This window comes from Lycium barbarum, chromosome 4 (genome assembly GCF_019175385.1).
Source record: "Lycium barbarum isolate Lr01 chromosome 4, ASM1917538v2, whole genome shotgun sequence".
In the NCBI taxonomy this organism is placed as follows: domain Eukaryota; kingdom Viridiplantae; phylum Streptophyta; class Magnoliopsida; order Solanales; family Solanaceae; genus Lycium; species Lycium barbarum.
The window spans coordinates 139,792,701-139,804,241 of record NC_083340.1 but is presented as its reverse complement, the minus strand read 5'-3'; the positions used below and the strand labels follow the sequence as shown (position 1 = coordinate 139,804,241).

Sequence of the window (11,541 nt, the reverse complement as noted above, 5' to 3'; positions counted from 1 at the left end):
CCACCCGGCCCGTATATTTCATAAGATGTGTTTCATTCGGGAGGATGAACTAGCCTTTTTTCCCCACCCAAGGCAGATCGAACAAAAGATCGCCTGAAGGGCAAAAGTTAAAGACCACCATTTTGAGGGACAAAAATTAAAGACCACCCCCAGCGAAGGACAATCCTACAAATTGCCCAATTTGCGTTAAGACAGAAGTTGGACATCTGCCTTAAGGCATAAGTTGGGTCCAACTTATGCCTTGTGAATCCCAACTTATGGGTTGTGATTTTTTTTTTTACTGAGTCTGGGTTTGAACCCAGGATCTCTGGGTGTTAAGCGAAGGTCAAATATTAAAGACCACAAATTTAAGTGACAAAAATTAAAGACCACCCCAAAAGAAGGGAAATCCGCGCAAAAAAAATGTAATTTTGTCCTTCAAAATCGAACTTATGCCTATAGGAAATTCATCTTTGTCTTGTTATGCATTATAATATCCACAAGTTATGCCCGCGCTCTTAAAGAACCTATGTCTCTATAGACATAAGTTCGATTTTGAATAGCAAAAACTAAAGAGCAGCCCATTTGAAGGACAAAAATTAAAGACCAGTACATCTGAAGGGAAAACCGTGCAATTACATTTTTTTTTTTTGTCTTTCTTCTAAAACAATCTGTAAATTATTAAACAAGGAGTTAATGAAGTTAGTGATCCACTTAATTTGAATCATGTAGTAAATCTTCTTAGAGATATTAATATGGGAAATGAGGACGTTGCTCAAGCAAATAATGATGCAATCAACTTCATTTATAGATTCTTTAACTCATCTCTAGTGTCTGTTAAATCTAACTTTTTGGTGTTCATTGGTCAATAATTTGTACAATATTCAAACTTTAGAAGAAAAAAAACTCTTTATAATTAAATTTAGATGAAATATTTCGATTATTCAATTTCCTCTATCCTATCCAAGGAAATTAGGTCGATGTCCTACTTCACACTTATTTTTCTAAATAGTAAAATTTGGCGAAATGACATCGACATTTTCTTTTGTTTTTAGGCTGCATGTTGCATGTTTGCCACGAGTTTTTGAAAAAAAAAAAAAAAAAACTTACATGAATTACAATTATTCAATTTCCTCTATCCTATCCAAGGAAATTAGGTCGATGCCCTACTTCACACTTATTTTTCTAAATAGTAAAATTAGGCGAAATGACATTGACATTTTTTTTTTTAAAATCTGTATGTTGCATGTTTGCCACGAGTGTTTGAAAGAAAAAAAAAACACTTACATGAATGGCATAAAAGTTAGCAGACTTCTTTTCTCAAGCAATGGATTATATTAAGGCATTAAAGATTAAAACAATCAGATGCGGATTAAGAATTTAAAATTTATGAATTTGGAGTTTTAGTCCTTTTAAATTATTAAGTTTTAAATTAATAATTTGTACATATTGAATAATTTTTAAAATAAATACAGAATTTGGATCAAAACTATTGAGTTCGTCAAACCTGCAAGCTATATTCTAGCTCCGCCTTGAATACAACTACCAGTGGTGCTATCAGTGGCGGAGGCAGGATTTCCATTCAGGGGGTTCAAAAAATAAAATAAGCACGCTAGTGTTGGCAAATGAGCGGGTCGGATCAGGAAAAAAAACGGGTCGGATCAGAGTTCAATATTCATCATCCAGGAAAAAGGCATCCCTGTTCCACTTTCTTAAAGGAAAAAGGTTTCTCCACATATTTCTTTAAATCAAAGAAATCCCTTCACAAGATAATATAGTATAAGTTAGAACTCTTTGGAGAAGAATAAGTCAACTAAACTTGATATCATTAAATCATCAAGAATATCAAGTGCAATGATGAATCGTGCTACTTAGAAACATCACAAGGATTCTCAACAGAAACTTAAAACAAGTAATAGTAGTGATGTATTTGATCCCAGAGAAACTTCAATTGAAGTTCAATTTGATATAAGGAACAACAAATAACTAGAACATGATTCAAAATGCACAGACGAAAAAAAGAGATCTAATCCTGCAAAATTTCACATCTCTCTCAAGATTTATATATAAGTATAGGGTATCAATTTATAGTAATTAATTCCTCCAACACAACACAACACAACAGAGCACCATAGTAGGTTTTTTCACTGACGAAAAAAAGAGATCTAATCCTGCAAAACTCACTGCACAACACAGCAGAGCACCATAATAGGTTTTTTCACCGCTATATAAGCTGTTCATATTTGTAGACAGATATACACAGAGAACTTGGGTTATATCAGTCATACTCAGTGAGGTTAAACCATCACAATAAAAGAATTAATAGCTTCACAAGTCACAATAAAATGCCACAATAAATGCTAATAAACTAAGCAAAAGCTAATAAAGTAAGAGGTTTCCATTAACAAAGGCAACTTGAACATGCCATATTACAAAAGCAAAAGCTTGGGAGCTTTTGAAGCAAAAACAAAGAAATTAAGTTAGACTGCACGAGAACCGTGGAGTTTTACAATTGTACTCTACGAGCTTTCATAGCTTGAAATGTCTTAATAATAGCATCATTAGAAACATTATCAAATACATCTTTTTCTAGATAAGGCACCAAACAACCGCTAAAAAAATCATCACTCATTTGACTCCGCAAGTCATTCTTGATAAACTTCATTGCCGAAAAAGCTCTTTCAACGGATGCAGTGGAAACTGGCAGAAGCAAAGCAAGTTTCACTAAGTAGAATACAAGAGGATAATTTGAATGCTTCTTTGTTTGAACTAATCTTTTTGAAAGATCACAAAGTCCTTTTAGATTTAAGAACCTTTCATCAACATCACGAACATCAATAATGTAACTTGCAAGTTGATTCTCAAGAGTGCCCATATTGAATTCATTAAAGTCATCAGGATATAATTTAGCCATTTTCATTATCTTTCTGATGTCAAAACTTGAAAATGAATCAATTGGATTCAAACAAGCAATTCCACGAAGCAAATCAGTCGTCGCTTCGCCAAAACGATCTTTAAGTTCTTGAAGTTGCCAATCAATAATATTGCAAAACACTTCAACATGATAATGATGTGAGACTTTATTGTCACCAAGTCTCCGTCGTGATCTTAAAGAGCTAACATATGGATCCTCAAAGTTAGGTATCAAAAATTCGTGCTTGATACAAAACAAAGATACCTTAGCAATAAGAGAATTCCATCCATCATCTCTATACGCTTGCAACCTTCTTTTTGCTACTTCAACAAGTAGCATGGCATTTGCCAAATCTTGCTCCTTTTTTTGTAAGCATTTATTAAGCTCATTTGTGATTCCTAAAACATCACTCATCAAATGCAACATGAACGCAACCTCATATGTTCAACAAGCTTTGAGATATCCCATTGCCTTGGCTCTTTCATCCAATAGTCATGCATCAAGAACAAGTGATTCAAGAACATTAAGAATGGAGCCAAACATAAGAATAAAATTGTTAAAAGATTTAAAATGAGATCCCCAACGAGTATCACAAGCTCTTGAAAGACCAAGTTCTTGCCCCTACCAGTTGTGAGCTCACCCAAATCTAATGCCTCTTGAATTGTTTCTTTTTAAGAATCTCGAAATTCATCCATACGCTTAAAAGAAGATCCCAATACATTCAAAATATTTGAAACCAATACTACAAGTTTTCCCACTTGAATACATTTTTTTGAGACCGCAACAAGAGTTAGTTGAAGTTGATGAGCAAAACAATGAATGGAATAGGCCGATCTACTTTCTTGCCTAATCAACATTTTAAGGCCATTGATCTCACCTTGCATATTGCTTGCCCCTTCGTAACATTTTCCACGCACATGTGATAGACTCAAGGAATGTTGAGCAAGTAAATTAACAATTGCCCTCTTTAGAGATAAAGCACTAGTATCTTGAACATGAACAATGTCAAGAAGTCGCTCCATCACAAATCCATTTCTATCAATATATCGTAAGACAATAGCCATTTGCTCCTTGCGTGACACATCAAAAGACTCATCAACTAGTAAGGAAAAGTAGTCACCATTTAATTCCTCAAGAATATCTTTAATTGTTTCTATCTTACAAGCACTCACAATATCTTTCTGGATCATTGGAGAAGTCATTTGTTCATTTTGAGGAGCATGTTCTAGTACATAATCACGAATTTTATCACACTTTTTCGCATACCATGAGAGAATTTGAAGAAAACTACCCTTACTAAGTGATGATTTAGATTCATCATGACCTCGAAATGCCAGTCCTTGAGTTATAAGAAGTCTTACTACATCAACTGAAGCACTTAAGCGAACCCAATACACATGCTTAAATTGATCAAATTGCATTCCAAGTGCAAATTGAATAGACTTTTGTAGCCGCAATAAATCTTGACATTTACCGAGGAAGCCATGAACAGAGACCACCGACGATAAGTGGAGGGCGACGGCGACCAGTGGCAGAGGGAGGCGAGCAGAGTAGAAAAGAAAAAAAAAGAGCGTAGAGAGAGAGAAATTGGGGAAATTGAATATAAGAGAGGGAAAACTAAAAGTAGAGAGGGTTTTGTTTATTATTTGACTTTGAAATTGGGGATTTAATTCAAATCCCAATCAGACCTGCTCCCTTCTCAAACGACGTCGTTCCATTTAGTTAAAAAGAATTAAAAACCTGAAACTAAAAAGGTGAGAAAAAGTTGGCAGCGGAGGCTCGAACCCGCGCACTCTACAGAGATCTGAACCCCCTTCCCGCTGAACCAAGTCTATAATTAGTGCTGAGGAGGTTCAACGTTAAGTACATATACAGAAAATAAATTTTTGGCTCTATATAAACAGTGCAATTTTCCGACCGAAGGGGTTCGGATGAACTCCCTCGGTTCTATGTAGATCTGCCCCTGGGTGCTATATTAATCAAGTTCCACTATTTTTGATACGAACCAAAATATTATAAGTACTAATAGTAATAGTTTTTTAGCAAAATAATTAAATTCCAATTCTTCATGCTTTTACATGCTTTCTAACAAAAGATGGTGGAGCTGGATAATGAACAAAAGTCAAAAAACATACCACTCACTAGTTTATTTTTTTTCATTGGAGATAAGTGCACGAACGATGATTTCAAACGTAGCCTTTCAAAATTAAACATGAAAATATTACTTGTTTGATGTTGACATTGATGGTTTCAATCGAGATTCAACATTGACAGAGACGAAAGAAGAAAACGTTGATACACAGAAAGAAGAGGGAAATATGTCGATAAAAACAAAGCTTGACTAATTCCAACATTCGTCCTCTTCTCAGCTGAACAATTTTGGATCTGGGCCTTGTCCAACATACATAAAACAAGGCCCATAACACACGGACTCCTTCACTATACGTCCATTTCAGATTTCCTAGCTTAGGTTTATTCCTTGTACAAAATAGAATAGTCTAGAATAGGATATTCCTTTTACTATGTTTTTGGCACAAGTGTACAAATAAAATTATGCCAGCTGTAGGAAGTTTGTTACAAGACAGAATAGCAATTTTCTATTTAAGTTCATGTACAGTGCTCTTTGGAAATTATCAAATACAGAAAATTTGATCCCATCTTCTTCTTCAAATTTCATGGTATCAGAGCAGGTTTAACCACTGCTCAGACCTTCCTTTTCTTCCTTTCCTCTTTTCTTCTTTTCTTTCCTTGAACCCCTTTTACCATGGGAGAACCAACTGAAGTTCTTCCTACTGCAGTAGGTCAGACCTCAAATGAATTCACTATTGATTCATCTCATTCGTACTACCTCCACCCTTCTGATGCTCCAGGTATGACACTTGTGAGCTCACCTTTTGATGGCAAAGGTTTCGGAGGATGGAAAAGGGGCATGTTCGTAGCCCTTTCAGCCAATAACAAAACTGGATTCATAGATGGATCCCTTTCCAAACCTGCTACCACAGATCCATCATTGAAATCTTGGACCAGATGCAACGACATGGTTCTATCTTAGTTGTTGAACTCCTTGTCGAAAGAAATTGCTGAAAGTGTGCTCTATTCTCAGAGTGCACAACTGCTTTGGAAAGATCTGGAGTCCAGATTTGGACAAACCAACGGTACCAAGCTTTTCCAACTGCAAAAGGAACTATCAACTCTGGTTCAAGGTAACCTCAGTGTTACTGGTTATTTCACAAAACTGAAGTGCATCTGGGATGAACTAGATGCCATGAACATTATTTCCTTTTGTTCTTGTGAGTGTGTTTGTGGTGGAAAGGATAAATCTAAAAAGGCACAGGATGATGAGAGGCTATTGCAATTTCTAATGGGTTTGAATGATTCATACCTGGGAGTAAGGAGAAACATATTGATGAGTAACCCACTGCCTTCAATTGGCCATGTCTATTCCCTTGCTATACAAGATAAGAAACAAGCTGAGATTCATCATACCAGTCCTTACCTAATGGATTCAGCTGCTTTTATAGCCTCTGGACAGGATTTCAACAAAAGCCCCCCCCCCCTATCAACCACATAAAGCACACTATGGAAATAAGAAAAACATTCCAAATCAAATAGTAATTTGTACTTATTGCAAGAAGGTCGGACATACCATTGAGAGATGTTATAAGCTACATGGGTTCCCACCTGATTTCAAATTCACCAAGCCAAGAGAACAACAACAAGGTGCTCCAAGAGCTAATATTGCTATTTCCACTCAGTCTTTAGCAACAAAAGGACCCTTAGCCCAGATCATGCACCTTTTGCAGCAAGTGAAGTTTGAGCAGGATCCTTGATCAATTTCAGATGGAACTATAAGTGCGTCTTGTGCTGGTACAATATTTTCTCACAACTGTACAAGTTCTATCACATACATTGATGACTTCTCATGGATACTAAATAGTGGGGCTAGTGAACACATGACATATAATGAATCTATGCTATTCAATTTGAAACCTCTCCCTTCACCCTTAATGGTTAATCTTCCTAATTCATGTAGGGTGAAGGTCACACATATAGGATCAGTCTGTCTTTTGCCTAACTTAGTCCTGCATAGAGTTTTATTTATTCCATCTTTTAAATTTAATCTCCTCTCAGTTTTCCAACTTTGTCACCAATTCAAATGTTATCTAGCATTCACACCTATTGTTTGTCTTTTGCAGGGCCCTTCAGTGAAAAGCCCACTGGCAATTGGTAAAGCAAGCAAGGGACTCTACATTCTCCAATCAAGACCATTGAGTTCAAGTCTCCAGTCTCCAGTTTCCTGTTCAAGTCTTCAGTTTCCCACTTCCAGCAATGTCAAATCTGTTTCTAGTTCAAATCAAGGCCTAGCCAATGTTGTTCCTAGTTCATTTTCTGCATTTTCTGCTTCTGCTGTAACAGATATGCTATGGCATTACAGACTTGGGCATTTGCCCCTCTATAATATGAAAAATATTAGTACTATTCCTATTTCTGTCTCTTCTAAGTTTTCTGTTCCATGTGGTGTATGCCCATTAGCCAGGCAACATAAGTCCCCATTTCCTCTAAAAACAATTTTGACTTGATTCATATTGACACTTGGGGGCCCTACTTTACTCCCACATTTGATGGATTCGAGTATTTTTTAACTATTGTTGATGACAAAAGCAGAGGGACATGGACATATTTATTGACAACTAAGTCTAATGATTTCCCATTTTGAAAAGTTTTTTGGCAATGGTGGAAGGACATTTTCAAGCCAAGGTAAAGACCATAAGGTCTGACAATGCTTTTGAATTAGGATCAGTGAAGGAACAATCATAAATTTTATCTTCTGAGGGCATTATTCATCAAACTACATGTGTTGGATTCCCTCAACAGAATGGTGTTGCCGAAAGGAAGCATAAGCACTTGTTAGAGACTTCAAGAGCCCTTTTATTTCAATCCCACTTACCCATTGAATATTAGGGAGAATGTCTATTGATTGCAACCTATTTAATCAACAGATTTCCCTCCACAGTGCTTGGTCTGAAAACTCCTTATCAATTGTTGTTTGGTTCTATTCCTAACTACACCAACTTAAGATCATTTGGTTGTTTATGCTATGTATCCACTTCACCTATCCATAGGAGCAAGTTTGATCCTAGATCACAAGCCTGCATTTTCATTGGATATCCACATGGAAAGAAAGGGTACAAGGTCCTTAATCTGTCCACTAAGAAAATTCTTGTGTCTAGAAATGTCATATTCCATGAAATGCATTATCCTCTTGCCTCTTCTTCTCCAAATTCTACACAGTTTCCTATGTTTTCCTCAACATCTACTTTCCGTGATGCTACTACTCCAACTTCTTTGGATGTTCATTCTTCCTTTCCTACTCTTGATTCTTCACCTTCTTTAGATGTTCCTTCTTCACCTGATCATCATACACTTGATTTACCCATCCCTCATCCTTCTACTTTACCCATTGATCCCTTACTACATCCTCCATCACCACATTCTCCTGCAACTACCACCACCACTGTCCAGAATACGAGGCATTCTTTTAGACTCCACCAACCTCCTTCTTACCTTAGTGACTGCATTTGCAATCTAGTCCAACTAACGGATATTTCAACTCCCTGTTTTGAATCCCCACCATCTCCTCTTTCCTTTTCTTTTACTGCACTTTCTGATTCCAATTAGAATCTCTTCAATTGTCTACCCCATATTGTGGAACCTACCAGTTATGCACAAGCTTGTTTGCATCCTGGATGGCAAGCAGCTATGGATCAGGAATTTCAAGCATTAGTTCTAAATGGAACCTGGGATGTCATAGACCTTCCTATTAGTCAGAAACCACTACCTTGTAAGTGGGTTTATAAGGTCAAGCACCACTCTGATGGATCTATTGAACGCCTTAAGGCTAGACTAGTGGTTCGAGGAGACATTCAAAAAGAAGGTGTGGACTTCACTGAGACTTATTCTCCTGTGGTGAAGATGGTTACTATAAGGTGTCTATTGGATGTTGCAGTCAAAAAGAACTGGGGACTCTTTCAATTAGATGTAAACAACGCATTTTTGCATGGGGATTTAGAAGAGAAAGTATACATGAAATTCCCTCCTGGTTTTTCCCCACCCAATACCAATCAAGTTTGCAGGCTTCGCAAATCTCTCTACTGTTTGAGACAGGCCTCATGTCAATGGTACTCCAAATTAACCGCTGCTCTTAGCTACAAAGGTTATTCACATTCATCTAATGACTACTCTCTCTTTGTTAAGAGACTCAGTGATTCAGTTACTATCTTGGCTGTCTATGTCGATGACATAGTCCTCGCAGGAAATGATTTAATGGAGATGCATTCCATTAAACAATTTCTACATCAAGAATTCCAAATAAAGGATCTTGGCAACTTACATTATTTTTTGGGCATGGAGGTGTTGTGAGAGGAACGAGGACTGATTCTTTGTCAACGCAAGTTCACCATTGATCTTCTTCGAGAATTTGATTCGGTCCATTTGAAACCTATCTCTTCTCCTCTTGACTACAATACAAATCTTCGTCTTGATTGTGGTCCACCAATCTCTAATCCAACCTTCTACCGTCGGCTTATTGGCAAACTCAATTATCTCACTCATACTAGGCCGGACCTTGCTTACACTGTCCAACATCTTAGCCAATTCATGTCCAATCCTTGTCAACCCCATTTAGATGCCGCTCTTCGAGTCCTCCGTTACTTATTGAAAGACCCGAATTTGGGGCTTTTCATGTCTGCCTCCCCTTCCTTTCAAATGCTTACTTTTTGTGATTTTGATTGTGGTTGTTGCCTTGAATCTCGACGATCTGTTTCTGGATTTTACATTTCTCTTGGCACTTCCCCTATTTCGTGGAAATCTAAAAAGCAAGACTCTGTTTCTTTGAGCTCTGCCGAAGCAGAGTATCGCTCAATGTGTCGTGTCCTAGCCGAGATCACCTGGCTTGTTCGTCTCTTTCGATATCTCACTGTCCCTATTTCATTTCCAGTCCTTTTACACTCCGATAGTCAAGCCGCCATTCACATAGCTAAAAACCCAGTCTTTCATGAGCGGACGAAGCACGTCGAGATCGACTATCACTTCGTCTGGCAACAATTCACCGCTGGTCTCATCTCACTCTCCTTTGTTCGTTCCTGTTCACAACTTGCTGATCTCTTCACTAAATCTCTCCCTGGTCCTTCGCATATCTCTTCTTTGGGCAAGTTGGGTGTTCTATCCGCCCCTTCCAACTTGAGGGGGGGGGTGTTGACATTGATGGTTTCAATCGAGATTCAACATTGACAGAGATGAAAGAAGAAAACGTTGATACACAGAAAGAAGAGGGAAATATGTCGATAAAAACAAAGCTTGACTAATTCCAACATTGGGCCTCTTCTCAGCTGAACAATTTTGGATCTGGGCCTTGTCCAACATAAAACAAGGCCCATAACACACGGACTCCTTCACTATACGTCCATTTCAGATTTCCTAGCTTAGGTTTATTCCTTGTACAAAATAGAATAGTCTAGAATAGGATATTCCTTTTACTATGTTTTTGGCACAAGTGTACAAATAAAATTATGCCAGCTGTAGGAAGTTTGTTACAAGACAGAATAGCAATTTTCTATTTAAGTTCATGTACAGTGCTCTTTGGAAATTATCAAATACAGAAAATTTGATCCCATCTTCTTCTTCAAATTTCATGGTATCAGAGCAGGTTTAACCACTGCTCAGACCTTCCTTTTCTTCCTTTCCTCTTTTCTTCTTTTCTTTCCTTGAACCCCTTTTACCATGGGAGAACCAACTGAAGTTCTTCCTACTGCAGTAGGTCAGACCTCAAATGAATTCACTATTGATTCATCTCATTCGTACTACCTCCACCCTTCTGATGCTCCAGGTATGACACTTGTGAACTCACCTTTTGATGGCAAAGGTTTCGGAGGATGGAAAAGGGGCATGTTCGTAGCCCTTTCAGCCAATAACAAAACTGGATTCATAGATGGATCCCTTTCCAAACCTGCTACCACAGATCCATCATTGAAATCTTGGACCAGATGCAATGACATAGTTCTATCTTAGTTGTTGAACTCCTTGTCGAAAGAAATTGCTGAAAGTGTGCTCTATTCTCAGAGTGCACAACTGCTTTGGAAAGATCTGGAGTCCATATTTGGACAAACCAACGGTACCAAGCTTTTCCAACTGCAAAAGGAACTATCAACTCTGGTTCAAGGAAACCTCAGTGTTACTGGTTATTTCACAAAACTGAAGTGCATCTGGGATGAACTAGATGCCATGAACATTATTTCCTTTTGTTCTTGTGAGTGTGTTTGTGGTGGAAAGGATAAATCTAAAAAGGCACAGGATGATGAGAGGCTATTGCAATTTCTAATGGGTTTGAATAGTTCGTAAGACAATAGCCATTTTCTCCTTGCGTGACACATCAAAAGACTCATCAACTAGTAAGGAAAAGTAGTCACCATTTAATTCCTCAAGAATATCTTTAATTGTTTCTATCTTACAAGCACTCACAATATCTTTCTGGATCATTGGAGAAGTCATTTGTTCATTTTGAGGAGCATGTTCTAGTACATAATCACGAATTTTATCACACTTTTTCGCATACCATGAGAGAATTTGAAGAAAATTACCCTTACTAAGTG

The 11,541-nt window shown here is 37.5% G+C and overlaps 2 protein-coding genes across 2 annotated transcripts; one reads left to right on the top strand and one right to left on the bottom strand.

Moving 5' to 3' along the window:
• Positions 1-2,485: 2,485 nt before the first annotated feature.
• LOC132637910 (uncharacterized) lies at positions 2,486-4,314 on the bottom strand. Its single transcript, XM_060354924.1, has 2 exons — positions 3,771-4,314; positions 2,486-3,291 (listed from the first exon to the last, which is right to left on the bottom strand). The coding sequence occupies exons 1-2, from the start codon at positions 4,312-4,314 to the stop codon at positions 2,486-2,488; spliced, it is 1,350 nt and encodes a 449-aa protein (XP_060210907.1).
• A 6,358-nt stretch (positions 4,315-10,672) lies between these two features.
• Positions 10,673-11,290, top strand: LOC132637909 (uncharacterized). The gene is made up of 2 exons (XM_060354923.1): positions 10,673-10,948; positions 11,012-11,290. Exons 1-2 carry the CDS (start codon positions 10,673-10,675, stop codon positions 11,288-11,290), a joined length of 555 nt encoding a protein of 184 aa, XP_060210906.1.
• The last annotated feature ends 251 nt before the right edge of the window (positions 11,291-11,541 follow it).

Coding starts and splice junctions, on each gene's coding strand:
- LOC132637910 (XM_060354924.1), bottom strand. CDS start 4,314: ATGCAATTTGATCAATTTAAGCATGTGTATTGGGTTCGCTTAAGTGCT. Junction 3,292..3,770: donor AGGGGCAAGCAATATGCAAG/GTGAGATCAATG, acceptor GTGATGTTTTAG/GAATCACAAATGAGCTTAAT.
- LOC132637909 (XM_060354923.1), top strand. CDS start 10,673: ATGGGAGAACCAACTGAAGTTCTTCCTACTGCAGTAGGTCAGACCTCA. Junction 10,949..11,011: donor GGACCAGATGCAATGACATA/GTTCTATCTTAG, acceptor CTCTATTCTCAG/AGTGCACAACTGCTTTGGAA.